Here is a 17,150-nt window from a genome sequence, read left to right as displayed (position 1 = left end):
ATTATCTTAAGTTAAGAGAATCTCACGCATTCTCTTCTAGAATTCTTTAGACGTCTTCATTTCTGAGAGGTTTTTCAAATCTTGATGATGTATTCAAGTCCTAATCGTCGTAGCTCGGGAGAAAGTTCCATAATCATAATTTTCAAATTCTCTAATTTTCTTCCCCTTTATTTAATTCATATGAATTCAGGTGAAAACAACATTAAAGACAGAAGATGATAATAAATTACAAAAGAGGAAATAAAATACATTTTCCCATAATTAAAAATATAATTTAATTTCAAACTGTTGTTGGGACAATTTTTAAATAATCATTTAAGCAACAATGATCTATGCTTAGAATTTGGATAAGGACTCAAAATCTATACTCGTCACCTAATCGTTGTGGCATGAAATGTTACAAATGGTATCTTGTTTGGGGATGAACTAAGGCAAGAGCTAGTGAACATGTGACACTTGAGTAAATGAGTAGTACATGAATAAATCGTGGGTGCATCTGAATGAGAGCAATTATGAGGATAGGAGAGCTATTTGGTTTTAGTTCGTAGATATTAAGTTTGAATTGAACCAATCAAGTTGTACTGGATCAAACCGAGGCTATTCACATAAAAGACAGTGGGTCAATAGACGATTTTGTTATGAAGTTGACGATGATCTTCAATGGCATCCGTTCGTTAGGCGACAAGGTGGAGGAGATTTCCGTTGTTAAGAAGTTCCTTCGAGTTGTTCCCTCGAGATTCATGCAGATTGTTACCTCCATCGAACAGTTCGGTGACCTCAAGAACATGTTGGTAGAGGAGGTCGTTGATCATCTTAAGGTTCATGAAGAGAGAATTCATGGCTACGAAGACAAAGAGGAGGAGAAATGCCTCTTACTCATACATGAGAATGGCTCACACGGATGAAAAAGAATAATGCATCTGACTCTTCTTTTTCAGGTACGAGAGGACATTACAACCATAATAATGAAAATAGAGATCGTGGACATGGTCGTGAAAGTACCTTACAATAATGTCAACCCCTTGAAGGATAATAGCATGATCAAGTGTTACTTTTGTGGAAAATAAGAGCATTATGTGTTGAGCGCTACAAGAAGAAGCGCGATGAGGAGGCAAACCTCACACTCACGCAGGATCAAGAGTCCACACTAATGTTGGCTTAGAAGATGTCAAAATGTTCATGCTTAACTAAAGAAGACTATGGTAAAGACCAACATGTGGTGAAACTTCTCACAAAAGAAGAAAACTGAGTAGAGACCAACATGTGGTGCCTAGACAATGGAGCAACCAGCCACATGACTGGAGATTGAGCAAAGTTCAAGAAGTTTGATGAGAACGGCTTTGAAAACGTGAAGTTTGGTGATGGATCAATTGTATCAATCCAAGGAAAATGATCCATCTTGTTCCAATGCAAGAATGACGACCAATGTTTACTGACCAAGGTATATTACATCTCAATCTTGAAGAATAATATTATTAGTCTTGGTTAGATGAAAAAAGAAGAAAGCAGAGTGGATTCCTCAAGATGTTCGACAGAGATGGAACCTTGTTGATGAAGGCAAAACAGCTGCATAACCTCCTATACAAACTACTATTGAAGACCAGCCAACCTTCCTCTCTATTGACGACACTCGCAGACTCAGCTTGGCTATGACATGCAAGACTTGGACACTTGAATTTTTAGGCGCTCAAAACGATAGGAGAGAAGAAAATGGCTACTGGGCTAACCAAAATCATACACCCGAATAGCTATGTGAAATTTTTCTAGTCTCCAAACAAGCAAGACTGTCGTTTCCAGCTTAAACCCATTTCCATGCTGAGTGACCATTGCAACTAGTTCATGCAGATTTATGTGGCTCAACCTATAATAATCCAAGCCCACCGCTAGTAGATATTGTCTTCTTTGGGCTTTCTCTTTCGGGCTTCTTCTCGAGGTCTTTAAAACGCGTATGCTAGGAAAAGGTTTCCATATCCTTATAACGAATGCTTAATCCCTTCTCCAACAAATGTGGGATCTCATAATCCACCCGTCTTTGGGGCCCAACATCCTCTCCAATTGATATGGGATCATACACAATCACCCCATCATCAATTGCTGGTAAGAACATATTTTCTCTTACTTGTTGATGATTATAGCCATTGGATGTGGATGTACAAGCTCAGAGATAAAGGAGTGGCATTATGTGCATTCAAGAAGTTCAAAAGACTTGTTAAAAATAGTCTGATCACGAGCTAAAAACCTTGTGCACCAAACGAGGTGGTGAGTTCTTATCCCAGAACTTCTCAAAGTTTTGTGAAGAGAAAGACATCAAGTGTTAACTCCCTGCACCTTACACTCCACAAAAAAATGGTGTGGTCAAACGAAGAAACCACACCATAATGAACACTGCAAGAAGCTTACTCAAGAGCATGCAAGTTTCGATGACTTTCTGGATGAGGCAATATGACATGCAGTTTATCTTCTAAACCGTTTACCACAAAGGCGCTAGACACTTGCACCCCCTACGAAGCATGGTTCGGTAAGACAACTCACTTCGAGTATCTAAGAGTCTTCGGTTACAACACATTTTAAGACTGCAAAACCATATATCAAAAAGCTTGATGACATAAGCCAAAAGATGTACTTTGGCGTAGGGAATGGGTCCAAAGCACACAGGTGTATGATTCGCAACATGAGAAAATTCATGTAAGTAGAGATGTCGTATTCGAAGAAGAGAAGAAGTGAGATTGGTGCAGCATTGGTGATACCAAGCAGCCTTTTACAGAGTTCACTACCCTGGAAGAAGGAGACACAACAAACCTAGAATGTACACCGACAACGACACCAAAAAGTCCACACATGTCATCACCAGTGACTCCGAAAGTCATGATAAATCCTCTAGAACAAGAGAGCTCATGCGAGAGCATAGGAGGATCCACAACAGAGGATGGACCAAAGAAGTTTCATTCTCTTGCTGAAATTTATGTACATACACTTGAAGAAGAATTGGATCCCGACGAGTTAGTGTTGCTTGCTGCCGAGGAGCTGAAAACTTACCATGAGGCAGCAACTGAAACGATGTAGTAGAAGGTCATGGAAAAAGATCTTAAAGCCATTGAGAAGAACAAGACGTGGGCATTAACTAGTCCATCAATTTGAAGTGGGTGTTTAAGTTGAAGAAGAATAGTGAGAGAAATTTCATCAAGCATAAAGCAAGACTTGTGGCGAAGGGATACGTGCAGCAGTGAGGTGTTGATTTTGTGGCTAGACTGGATACTATAAAGTTGATTCTTGCCCTCGCAGCTTAACACGGGTGGGAGGTCCATCACTTGGACGTCAAATCAGTGTTCCTAAATGGTGACCTCCAAGAAGGATTGTATGTTGCCCAACCTGAAGGTTTCATCATCAAACCCGAAGAGCACAAAGCTTAGGGGAGATTGTGAGTCAATAAACTTAAGCTAGTAGAAGAAGTTATTAACTAATGGAGCAGTAGCCAAATTGTGGACCAAGTTAATTAGAAAGATGGTTAATGATTTTTAACTTAGAAAGTTTAGAAAACTTGTTAGTGCTTTATCCACTATAAATACTCATCAAATGGATGCTCTAGTCACAATCTTCCATTCAAAGAATCTCTCCCCTCAAGTTGTTCTTGCTCGTTTTACTTGTTTCTGTATATTTCGATCGTGGGTCATATCCAACAGATAATTTTCGAGTAATGATAAACAAAGAACAATCGAGTCAGGGATAACAATAAACTAAGAGCGTCGGTTGAATGATGGGTCAATGAACAGGGAGAGTTAAGTTTCTTTGAGAAATCTGATCCTCTGTATTATCAACAACTCAATCAATGATGAGTCATGAAGCATCTATAAACGTTTTCTAGATATTACAATAATTTTCAAAAACTAAAAATAAAAAACGAAATAGTTATCAATAGGGACGTATTGGAATTCTTCTCTCATTTGTGAATTATTAAAAACAAAAGGCAACATACTTAATATACAAAACAAATACCACTAAATGATCAAGTCAAGGCTTACTTGGAGGATAGTTGGCTACCACTCCATACTATTATTATTACCAACTTTCTAAAAGGCATCTCCACCAAATATGGCAAAAGGTGTGTTCACACATCTTTAAACCTTTTTTTCCCCTCATGTCTATCTCTATTTATGATTCATCGCTTATGGGTAAATTCTTGTGGGTTCAACTTCAGTTGTAACCGTTCAAGTTCACAACTAGTAAATATTGTCTATTTTGACTCGTTACGTATCGCCGACAGCCTCACAATTTTAAAACGTGTGTACTAAAAAGAAATTTTCACACCTCTATAACGAAAGTTTCATTTCTCTCTCTAACCAATGTGAGATCTCATACGTGATTTTTTAATTGGACGGATGTAAATACAATTGTCTAGTTGGTCATACTCGAGTTTATATTAACATATGAATAAATATGCACTCTATTTGATAATCAATTAGTCATACGTAATATCGAGATAATTTATATTATTATTATTATTGTATGGATCGACGTCAACATAAAGTGGAAATTGACAAAAAGAGTTGCTTGGTTGAAGACGGCATCTTTGGATATATCTCATGTCCATTTGAACATTGTATTTGTGCTGCCAAATATTATTCCACTCATACACAGTGAAGAATTCCGACAGACATATCTGTGTCGTTTACAAAAATATTAATGTCTCAATTTTATGAAAAGTTACCTAAATAAAAGATATATAAATTAAATAAGTTCGTACTATAACGTACCAACTTTTTTAAACTTAAATTGACTAAGATCATCGCTAAACACATGCTATCGTCATTTTAAAACACGAAAAGGAGAAGTAAATTTACCTTAAAACGAGGAAAAGTCGAAGCAAAATGACCTTAAAATTGAACTAAGCCAACTGAAGTAGAAAAAGAATGACATGCATAAATCCCATTCGGGATCTCCCAACCATTTCGTAATGACGACGACAACGACGAAATCTCCCACAAGCAACACCCTGATGGTTGATCTATGCGACGATGATGTGGCTAAAGGTAGAAAAGATACACCTGGATATAGAAATAATTTATGTTTTTAAAAAATTTCAACTTTTTGGATTGAATGTTTGACTTCTAATTATTTTCTTGTAAAAATTATAATATTTAGTTTCAACCAATTTATATCAACTTATACCTTCTTTTTATTTTATACACGAGAATCAATTAGCTAACCAATCTTTCCTACTTTATTATGAACGTTGTTTTCTCCCGAAAATTTATTCATCGAGATATTTAGGAATTTTAATTAAATATTATATAATAAAATATTTGAAATTTTAGAACAAAAAAAATATATATTGGATTCAAACAAAAACTATGGGTAAAATGGTAATTTAGCCTATTTAAATTTATTTTTCTCTTTCTTTTTTGTATTTATATTTACGCAATTACCTTTTCATTTATTAATTATTATATAGAATAGGTGTTTAATTGTTTATAACAATATTTTGGGAATAAATATATACAAACTATTTTACACAAATATATCCAACATAAATTTGTTATTAGTAATACTAATCTAACTATTTTTGAATTATTATTTTACAAATAAATATTTAATTATTTTTTCAATAATTTATCATCATAATTGCATGAATTTATTACGAATGCAAATGGTTTTTAGTTGGTTTGGTCAAAACCGGCATACAAATTAATTATTATTATACGAAATTTTAACTATTTCTATTTAATATAAAATTACCATTAATTAAAAAACAAAATAGAACAAAATAGCAAATTTACAAAACAACCCTTAATATTTCCTATTTAAGATTTTAAAAATAAATAATCAGAAAAATGGGTATAGAAGAGACTTACTCAAAGTCAACGATTATACCGATGACTTAAGAGATAAGGTTTTTTATGTTCGTTTCATTGATTAATTTTGATTATAATATTATTTTTTTTTTTATTTGCAAATACTTTTTTAAAACAATAAATCAGTTTCTCATTATGAAACCTATATTTTTTTTTATTTTTCTTCTACTAATTAAAGAGTATAAAAAAAACAATTTTTAAAAAACGTTCTTCCCCCTCACGAAATGAACACCATTACTCTTTGGAATCTCGCGAATTATATTTTTAAATAGTTCAATAAATTAAAAGTTAGGGATATGAACGTTTAAATTTTTAATTGAAATTAGATACATCTTGACCAAGTATGACTCAATTTAGTTGCCTATATTTGGTGGCTAGAAAAAAAAATATATATATATATAAACTAAGTTTAAAATAACATAATCACCGTGGTTATTGTGTATTTTGGTTTGTTACATAGGTCTGTCAACTAGAAATGTTTCATTATATTCTACCATTATTGACGTGGGATCTCATATAAAATCGCTTGAATTTCCTAAATTAATAAAATCGCTAATTCATTTTTTTGAGTCTTAGACACAAAAAAAAAAATATTATTTCTCATCCAAATTTCAATCTTCCATACATGAAATCACAAAATTTTGGAGTGGGAAAAGAAAGAAAGAACTCAAAACTTAGGTCTAGAACTTGGGAATACCCATTTGAAATGGCATTCATATACAGAGAGAGGTAGAGAGAGGTAGAGAGAGAGAGGGAGATTTTAAGAAATAACACAGCCATTTGGATCTTCTTCAATGCTTATGCTTCTAGGAGGATAGCAAATTGGTGGATAAAAACAGGGGTTATTTCTGGCATGCCATGCCTTCAACATCTCTGCAAGCTTTTCTTCTTCTTTCTTCTTTTCCTCTGCTGCCTTCTTTGGATCTTCCTTCTTTGGTTCCTCTTTCTTTGGCTCTGGTTTCTTCTCTTCTTTCTCTGGTCCAACTGATACGATCACTGTGTGACAAATTTTCCTCAGTTTGCTCACTATCATCACTGGATCTACATCCCCTGTTACGGTCAGTTTCTTCTCTTTCATGTCCATTGAGATTGAGTTCACTCCTGCAATCATTTTTCCACAAACTTTTTCAGCCAAACAGGACGGAGAGAGAGAGAAAGTGGTGGATTTTGACATATGGGGTTGTTTTTGTTCTTCATGTATAATAATGGCTGGTTCGGAGAAAAACAGAGTATTTCTACAAAAAAGAACAGAGCGAGCGAGAGAGAGAGAGAGAGAGAGAGATGGAAGATTTTGAAACATGGGTTGCTTTTGTTTTTCATGTAAAATAATGGGTTCGTTCAATTTGTCGTGTAAAATTGAAGAAAAAAGAAACTTCAATTGGTTTGATGAAAAACAGAGCATTTCTCCAAAAACAGAGCAGAACAGAGAGATAGAGAGAGATGGAAGATTTTAAAACATGGGTTGTTTTTGTTCTTCGTGTAAAATAATGGGTTCATTCCATTTTCCATTTAAAATTGAAGAACAAAGAAACTTCAATTGGTTTGGAGAAAAACAGAGCATATCTCCAAAACAGAGCAAAAAGAGAGAGAGAGAGAGAGAGAGAGATGGAAGATTCTGAAACATGGGTTATTTTTTCTCTTCATGTAAAATAATGATTCGTTCAATTTTTCATGTAAAATTGAAGAAAAAGAAACTTCAATTGGTTTGGAGAAAAACAGAGCAGTGAGGGAGAGAGAGAGAAACTCGATGGGATTCAATCTGTTCTTCTAATAAAAGATGGGTTTGTTTCGGACAGATCTTCAATGATATATTTTCATTTCCTCTGCTTTCTTAGAGAGAGAGAAATAAGGAATCAAAAGAAATTCTATTAAGTACCTGCTAAACTAGAAACAGAGCTCATAGCTTTTTGCTTTGATTTTTCATCAGAAACATCTAATTTCAGAATCACTTTCTGCAAAACAATCAAATCAAAAAATAAGCATCAAAAAAACAAAACCCATAACCCATCAAAGAAGAGAGACAAAGAATTCGACAAGCCGTACCTTCATTTCTGGAGAATTTCAGAACGGAAATTAAAACAAGTAGAGAGAGAGAGAGAGAGAGAGAGAGAGAGAGAAGAATTTAGTGATGAAATCTGGAATTGAAAGGACACGGAATGAACCAATTTATAACACAGAAAAGATAGAGAGAGAAGAAGACGAAGAAGACGATGACGACTAAGTCATGATGAAAGGTCTCCTGTGAAGAGTCAAGGAAATTAAATAACGAAAATTCATGGAAAATTCATTCACTTTCTTTCTCTGAAAGCTCTGTTTAAACTAATGAAATGCGTGTTTTTTGGTCACTTTTGCAGCCTACAATGGCGGCCATCTTTTGTTTAACACAGGTGTTCCAAGAAAGCCTTGAAAACATCGAGTCAACTTCCTAAATGGATCTTACCAAAATTGTGAACACAAAAGGTAAGGTTTTGATGATAAAAAAAAAACAAACAAACGTCGGGTGCAAAAGTTTGTGGTTTTTGAGGACTTTATTAGCTTGCATTGTAACATTGTATCCCGATGATTAGTAGACTTATTCGTGGGTTGAGCTGGATCGAGTTATCGTACTTTTTAGGAAAACAGTATGCTTTGGAAGAACCTTGTACAGTTTCAAAAAGGAGTTCTTATTGATCAAAATGATGATTGGGCACCGTCATACCTAATACAGAAATCACACCGAACATTAGGTGTTGTAGGAAAATTGTTGGACGTTACGAGGTTTATTTGATATCCAAAAATTGCTCACGAACTGTTGGACGTAGGGAATGCTGGAGAATTTTTTGTCACGTTATTTATTCAATAATTTGTTTTTAATTAAAAAAAACAATCAAAAATTAAATAAATATTTCAAAGTTAACAATAATAATCTTAGGTTGATTGGATCGAATGAATCACTAAACCAACTAAATCTATAAAAATTTTATTTATTTGAATTCAACTTAATGGATTTTTCGAGTTATCGAAAATTTTTAAACACCTCTAACAGTTAACACGGATGAATCGAACGTGTCTTACACAACTTCCATGAAACATATCTTAAAAGTCCAATTTTTCGGTAAATTTAATTATTATTATTATTATTATTTCAATGAAAGGAAAGAGAAAGTGAAGTTTCTTTTAGATAAATGCAAAAAAACATGGGTGAGAAGTAAAGAAAGAAAGAACATTTCTTGGGGCAATTAGAGGAAGTCTAGAAAATCTCGAGTCAACCAACGTTCCATCCTTAACCTAACAGATAGTCACGAAGTTTTGGCCTGGTGTCTACTCTATCTCTGATTTGAATCTCTAAGAGTTTGTATATGTTTTTCAATCTTTCTGTTTTTTTTACTTAGGTTGTTTGCATAGTTTTAGCAGTGAACATTCGACATCCTGGGTTACAACGCTACCTCATAAAATCTACTATGATAGTATGACGTCTTGATGGCCTGAACATTAACGATACTCTAGGTAGGGCGTATGCTAATGGTGTATTCTGGTAATACTATCACATCGATACTAAGCTATTAAGCTTTCTTAGACATCTTTGCTATGGAAGTCTACTAGGTTCTTAGAGTATTGTAGTTGGTTTAAATCTCATCTCCCGTTTATCTTCTCGAGGATAATCCATCCTCTAGGTGTACATAGGTCTAGACCTTTGATCGACACTCAGGTTCTTAGGGTGCAAGATTTACAAGAAATGCACTTACCTAAGTCAATGGGTAAACCGTTCTATATGTAATGTCATAATCTTAACTTGGTCCACTCATGGATGCTTGTTAAAGAGATATTCCTATCAATCACTTAAAGTACGGAACAAATATTCTAAACATCACCTAGGTCATTTGTAGGTGCTAATAAGGTATATCCGATACTCTCAATGAAGAAATTAATTTTAATTAGTTAATTGAATAACTATTTTTGTTAAACGAAATTATTTAGGGTCATAATAATTACAAATTTAATTTCAAGAGGTTAAAATCGACAATAACTCAGTTAAATCTTCACTATTTTATACCAATTAAAAAAAATACTTACTTTATGATTAGTAAATCATCATAGATAATAATTAATTATTTTTTAAATTGTTTTTGGACGATTTTTCTTAATTATTTTTCTAATTTTAGCTATTTTATTAATTATTTAGTTTATTAACCATTTTTTAAAATATAATTATGAAGACAAAATGGTCACGTTTCTCCAGAAATAGTGTGAAAATGAAGTTTCTTTCACCTACTTCAATTTAAAATGTTGAAAATTAATATAATCTTTTGAAATTAAAGTTTAAGAATTAGGGTTCAAAAATTAGCAAATATTATTGATAAATGTGTAACTTTTGTTGGAAAGGAATTAATTTATAATTTTCTCCCTAAAAAAATATCTTCCCGTGTAGAAACTTCTTATAAACATCATCACTGTAACACTCGAACAAAAGAGTGGTACATGAATGAATCGATACCATATTTGAATGAGAGCGATCCCGACTAAGAATGATTTAAAAGAATTGAAAGTTGTTACTAAACGTGTTTCAAAACCTTCTAAGAATTTTCAAGGAACACACAAACATACTAAAAGAACTCAGAGTTGGTCGGTGGAAATCGTCTTATTATTATTAGATAACTCACACAATCACGACATTCAATCATCAAAATGATTTCATTTTGTTCCTAAAAGAAAACTATCAATTTAAAGTTTTTAACGTAAATGATTATCAACCATAAAAAGAATATATATATAAAAAATAAACCTCTCAACCAATAACCAAAAAATAAAAATAAAAATCAAATAAGGAAGTGAGCCAACGGTCAGGCGACACCTTTGGGCAGAGGATAGATAAAAGAGAGAAATAGAACGGTCAAGAATGACAAAAGGAAGGTCAAGGGTAAAAAGGTCAATTTACTTTATTTATTTTTTTGGAGTGTTTGATTATGGAAATAATTTATTTTCCTTTTGAGAAAATAAAAATGTTGGGATATTTGGATTGGATGATTGGAGAACTCACGAGAAATTCTACATGGGCTCCACCGAATAAAAAAAAAAAACATTTTTTTATAACTTTTTTATTTTAACAAAATAAAATATATTAAATTCTAGTTTCCAATGCATATGAATTTATTAAATTATTACGTTGAAATTAATTAATTAATTAAATTTTAAAGTCCAAAAAGTAACACTGCTGAAATGTTTAGCAAATTAATTGCATAAATGATAATCTTTTAACCAATTAAATAATTATATTTTAGAAAATAACTTAAATAGTAAAAATATTAAGGAAGATGGAGGAAGAAAGAAGGGCTAATCTAACTAATTATTTATTTAGAATATTAAATTATAAATATAAGAATGACTAATATATAATATTAATTAATTATATTTAGCTTTTATTGTAAGGGAGATTCATTTAATCTGAGGAATGAGTATTTAGAGATTTCTTTCGTTTTAAAATATAAATTATCCTTTATTCGAAGATTTTATAATTTTCTTTTATTCTTTTCTTAATTTTTTTAAATTTAAAAATTATGTATAAATATATATACAACTTTACTCGTTTTAACAAAATGTTCGTTGTACTATGATTCAAGAGCTAGTCACTTTAAATACTAATATACTAGGGTTTATTGAATAATTTTTTCAAAACTATTAAGTTGTAGAATATTTAGGTAATTACATTTTATGTTTTAGAAAATTTAAAAGTTAATGGTAAAAAAAAAAAAAAAAAAAAGGCGACACGTGAATGGGTAAAAATTGTTGGATGATGAAAGTCACATATCTGAGAAATACTAACTCCATTGGTATAAGGCCTTTTGGGAAGTCCAAAGCAAAGCCATGAGAGCTTATGCTCAAAGTTTGGGAAGTCCAAATTAAAGCCATGAGAGCTTATGCAAAGTGGACAATATCCGACTTTCCCTTTCATGGATCAGATTTTGTTCGCTGAATCGCGGACCAACCTAATGCCATGGGACTTATATATATATATTTATTTATTTTTATAAAATTCTGAAAACAGATTTTTTTACTAATAAATAATACTTCTTAAAGCTAATTATACTCAATGCCACAAACAAAAAAAAAAGAAAAAGAAAAAAAACAATATTTTACAAAGTTTTTCCAGTTTCACTGCCACGTTTCGACCGTTGATTCGTTGTTTTCATGGACCTAAGTTGAAGCAACCGCAGAGGATAGAAACTCCAGTTTGTCTATAAATTCTGAATCCGCCCTTGGAACAGCCGCATTTTATTTCAATCCTGATATCGATACAAATTTTTTTTATTTTTTATTTTTTCATAATTAAATAATAAAAAAATATTATTATTATTATTATTTATTTCTTCTTCCGCTTTGTAAGAACCTGAATCTCTTCCCCTTCTACTGCTTCTGCTTCTGCTTCATCTTCTATGGTGTCTAATAACCCGAATCCGTCCGAGGGATTCTACTTGGATCCATCGGGAATGGCGTTGCCAGGGCTGGGGCCGTTTACAACCACCATGGCCGCGTCAGAGGATTTGTCCAAGAAGATTCGTAAGCCCTACACAATTACCAAGTCTAGAGAGAGCTGGACTGAGCCCGAGCACGACAAGTTCCTCGAAGCTCTTCAGCTGTACGTTTTTCATCCTTCTTGCATTCAATTTTATTGGTTTCTTTCTCGTTTAGGGTTTTCGAATTTGATGCCTGTTTCTCTTCGTTCTGTGTGGTCAATTTCGTTTGGGATTTTATTTTTTTTAGGTGGATCTTGGTGGCGAAGGAAATGTTGAAAATGTGGGGAATTGAATGCCAATTTTGGGGTTTAGTGGTTGAATTGATGTAGTGGTAGGTGTGGAAATTAGTTATGGGTGGTTTATGCAAAAATTTTGGTAGCTGTGATTGTATTTCTTTTGAAATGGAAATGGTAGGGGTTTGAGTAGGGTTTTGATGGCGCGAAGGGCTTTCAGGATCCATCTGGTTTTCACAAGTGTTTCAGAAATTCTTTAATTAGAAGTTTAGGAATTCACCACTTTATTTATGACTCTTCTTAATTAGTTTAACTGCCTCGGCTATACTAGGTGATAATACGGTCCCTACTCCCAACTGATAATTGATCCTGCTCGGTATTAGCCATTGGTGAAATTCTATAAGCAAGAGGATGTTAGTGGAGTTGGTATTTGGCACAAGAAAAGGTGGAAAAGCGAGAAATAATGGGGTTTCTGGGTTGCTAATGGAGGAAAACATAATTTGTGACTCAAAATTCTTTACTGATGATCTATGGCTTGTCCGTTTAAAATTTGAAAAAAGAGAAACCAAGTGGGTTGAGAACTTAATTGTGGTTACTACTTGTTCTTATCTTTTCTTGACATATGCCTTGATTATGATTCTTTATTATTTTTGTAACTATATCCAGTTTTGATCGTGATTGGAAGAAAATTGAAGCTTTTGTTGGATCGAAAACTGTTATACAGGTAATTGATGCCAGATCCCTGTTATTTTCGACTTACTTTCTTTGGGAGTGTTGAGCTCTTATCATTAGAAAAACTGGACTTGTCTTCGATTCAATTAAATTTTTCGTTAATTGGGCAAATTCCTTAAAAGAAACCTCATTTAAAGGAGGTTTATGCAATTTTCTGTATACACTTTAATTTATGAATGACAAACTAAGAGAATGACGCCCCACAGATACGTAGTCATGCACAGAAGTACTTCTTAAAAGTTCAGAAAACTGGAGGTGGTGAGCATTTGCCTCCTCCACGACCGAAAAGGAAGGCTGCTCATCCATATCCTCAGAAGGCTTCAAAAAATGGTTAGTCGCCCCCACCTCTCTTCAATGTGCTTGATATCACTACATTATGTTGTTCTAACAGCGGCTCACAAATGTCATTTGTACTATTTGTCAGTTGCCATGCCTTCTCAAGTGCCAGGGTCATTTCAGTCGACGTCTCCTCTACTTGAACCTGGATGCACCATAAGGCCAGATTCATCTTCAATACTTGCACGTCCGGCACCAGGTGGAGCTGTACCTTCTTGGCCAGTGAACTCTGTCCAGCCACTCAATTCATCACAAGGTATCAAAGGCTAAATATTAGATGCTCTGAAATCATGAGTTTTTTCATGGCTTCTGACATATAAGTTAGTCACACTGGATAAGATGAATGTGATTACGTGCCTTAAACACCTAGCATGTTGTCATCTGGGCTGCCATGCATGGAAAAAAATGGAAGTAGAGGAATACGAGGGTGCCTAGGATGCAGGCGTATGAGGATCATTTAAAGTTCTTCGTGTCTCTGATTTCTAAAAAACTGCTAATAAGTTACACATGTAACTTTTTTGTTTGGTTTATATGTGTATGCAGTGCCAACAACAGCAAATAATTGTTGCAGTAGTACTGAAAGCCCTTCAAAAGCATGCCCTCTTGTTGAAACAATTGATCAAGGAAGTAACACTCATTCTTTTAGAGGTGATCCTCTCATTTATTTGCATGCACTTTAAATTATTTTATTTTATTGCAAATAGTTTGAGATTGCTTTGAACTTATTCAATAAAAAATCGTGGATGCATATCCTTAGTAGTTATGTCAAGGAGCTCATTAGCTAGTTTGAAGTTCTTAATTACTTCTCTTCATGGAAGTAGGATAGTAATACATGAAATTTCAGTTTATGTATTTTAGGAATCAGAAATCTGGAATGTATTAGTCGATCCTTAACACATGCTCTTAGGAGCATGGTGTTATTGATGCATAATCTGGAAAATAGATGTAATCCTTTCTATATTCTCACGCTTAAAGTACTTGATCGTAATTATGATATTGCATCATTTGTATTATATTTTTTAACTTCTTTGAATGATTCAAGATCTTGATCAAGGTTTGTTTTACAGAATAGTGTACAATCTCAATGCCCACGGAAGAGAATTTTGTAAAAAATAGTTCCGAACTTCGTCCATTTTTTCAAAGGCTTTCTGTGATTATTATTGGGGCATGTAATTGACATTTATATCATGTGTAGGCCAAAAAAAAAAAAAATAAAAAAAAAAAATAAAGAAAAAAGAAAAAAATAAAGAACTCGACTTTTCCTTGGAATTTTGGAGTTACAATATCTGTGAACTCTTGTGTTATTGTTTTGGATCACTATGACTTCTATGAGCTTTTTCTAGTTTTGCTAGTGGTGTAAGTTCCTATGGAATTGTTTTAATGATTTTAGTGAATCTTCATTCCCTATTTCCTGTGTATTATTGTTTTTCTTGATACTTAAATGCCCTTTTGTTGTGCAGTTCTGCCAGATTTCACACAAGTTTACAGCTTCATTGGCAGTGTCTTTGACCCAAATGCTTCAGGTCATCTGCAAAAGTTAAAAAGGATGGACCCAATTGATGTTGAAACTGTATGATTTACACCTTTCCTTTCTACTTCATAGCATTGTTGCTTTAGTTGAATAAAGATTTTGTGTGCATTTCCTATTTCATTTTTATAAGAACAGCTTTAGTTTAAAAATATATCATATAGACATTGTTAACTAAACAATAATCATTCCCTCCATGTAGGTTCTGCTGTTGATGAGAAACTTATCCATCAATTTGATCAGTCCTGATTTTGAGGATCATGTAAGTACCAATTATTCTTTGTAGTTTTTTTCCCCACTTTTGTGTTTTCTGGGTGGAAAAAAAATGCTTTAATAGACAATTTGAAGTAACAAAAGTTTAGGTACCTTAAAGATTTTCTTTTCCATTTGATTTTATGCGTATTGTTTCGAGGGGTCATATCTAGGCTGCGAGCTGTGGACGTTCTAGTAGGGTTTCTACCAAACTGGAATATGTTTGGACACTTGAGTTAGGATAAAAACTTCTGATATTTATGTGTAACTTCAGATTCATTCTCATTTAGTAAAGTTCTGTTCTGTAAGTTGTACCCTGTGTTAGCTTGAGTTCTGAGGTCAATTTTCATTTTAAAATGGTTGGACCGGAAGAGAACATACATAAAACTAAGGCAGCATTTGAAAATATTTTGATCGACGTTTCTTGTGATAAATTGCGATATCTCGTTATTTTACATGAAATTCTGATTCTGCATCTTAAACCTCTTGTGATAAACAGTAAAATATGACTAATATCGACTTCTTTTAGTTCTCATCAATGTCATTTTAATGCACTCATTAGTGTAATATGATTTCCTTCTAGAAACATATTTGCTTATTATGCTCTTCCTCTTTTTCCCTTTGCAGAGGAGGTTGCTTTCATCCTATGAGATAGATTCGGGGCCAATTCGGCATGGCGATATGGATAAGCCCATCTATGTCGATGATCATAAACCCAAATTGGTAGCCAACTAGTTGGCACAGGAGGAGGTGATAAGCAGCATGCTGCTGCTATTCGAACAGAATACCGATCGATGCTGAGGGATTGCCCGAAAATAAAAAGCACGGCGACCCAAAAAAAAGCTTGCCAAGTATGTATGCCTTATGCAATGTTGTGAGGTCGCTTGCATTATATATATTTTTTTGTGCTCAGTTATTTTGATGCGTCTTTTGTACATAACATAGCCACAAAATCGTGTCCTGGCCTTTGTTTGTATAGAGATGGAGAGCCCTTGAAATAGTGCTGTATAGCCCTTAGGTAGGGAAGCCCTGTATTCGAGTTTTGGCAGTTAATTTGTAAACGGTTTTGTAAACTTTTAGTCCTATGATCAACTTTTGGATTATTACAAATATTTCTTAGTCAAAAGAATTCCTTGAGTGGAAGTTTTGTGATAAATATTGTTCTTCATCTCAAGAACTTGTTTAGATGTGTACAAAGGCACATGAAATAAATGTTGTAAATTGAAATCGATGAACAATTGGCATAAGATGGTTTATAATTTCATGGGGTTCTTTTTTAAGAGATTGATTTTGAAAGCTAAAAGTTCGATTGATGAGGAGGTGAAATACAGTAGAGAATGTGTTCGAAATATGAGAGAATCATTTTCAAGAAACAATCTAAATAGTGTAGGTTAGATGTCTTATTTTAAGATGCTCACTTTGTCATTGTTAAACATGATTCGATCTAAATTGCTTAGGTGGAGACATGTGGATTGAGATATCTTATTCAATGTGTTCCCTATAAAACTTAACCATGAGACATTTAATTTTTTTTTATTAATCCGTTGATTAAACATGTTAATACTTTACATAATGATCACATGGAGACATGTGGATTTGGATTGGGATATCTTATTCAACATGTTCCTATAAAACTTAACTATGAGATATTTAAATTTTTTTTATTAATTCGTTGATTAAAAATGTTAATACTTTACATAATGATCACATACAACTTGATCTTAATACG

At 33.4% G+C, this 17,150-nt stretch overlaps 2 protein-coding genes across 2 annotated transcripts; one reads left to right on the top strand and one right to left on the bottom strand.

Annotated features, from left to right (window-relative positions):
- Positions 1 to 6,431: 6,431 nt before the first annotated feature.
- Positions 6,432 to 8,167, bottom strand: LOC111471567 (heavy metal-associated isoprenylated plant protein 39-like). Its single transcript, XM_023117301.1, has 3 exons — positions 7,893 to 8,167; positions 7,726 to 7,801; positions 6,432 to 6,950 (listed from the first exon to the last, which is right to left on the bottom strand). Exons 1-3 carry the CDS (start codon positions 7,896 to 7,898, stop codon positions 6,610 to 6,612), a joined length of 423 nt encoding a protein of 140 aa, XP_022973069.1. The 5' UTR covers positions 7,899 to 8,167; the 3' UTR covers positions 6,432 to 6,609.
- Positions 8,168 to 12,180: 4,013 nt separating this feature from the next.
- Positions 12,181 to 16,533, top strand: LOC111471556 (protein REVEILLE 6-like). The gene is made up of 8 exons (XM_023117284.1): positions 12,181 to 12,462; positions 13,240 to 13,297; positions 13,512 to 13,635; positions 13,730 to 13,897; positions 14,185 to 14,289; positions 15,102 to 15,211; positions 15,372 to 15,431; positions 16,049 to 16,533. The coding sequence occupies exons 1-8, from the start codon at positions 12,260 to 12,262 to the stop codon at positions 16,154 to 16,156; spliced, it is 936 nt and encodes a 311-aa protein (XP_022973052.1). The 5' UTR covers positions 12,181 to 12,259; the 3' UTR covers positions 16,157 to 16,533.
- Positions 16,534 to 17,150: the final 617 nt, after the last annotated feature.

Source organism: Cucurbita maxima, unplaced genomic scaffold (assembly GCF_002738345.1).
Source record: "Cucurbita maxima cultivar Rimu unplaced genomic scaffold, Cmax_1.0 Cma_Scf00053, whole genome shotgun sequence".
Classification (NCBI taxonomy): domain Eukaryota; kingdom Viridiplantae; phylum Streptophyta; class Magnoliopsida; order Cucurbitales; family Cucurbitaceae; genus Cucurbita; species Cucurbita maxima.
This window is presented reverse-complemented; position numbering and strand designations above follow the sequence as displayed.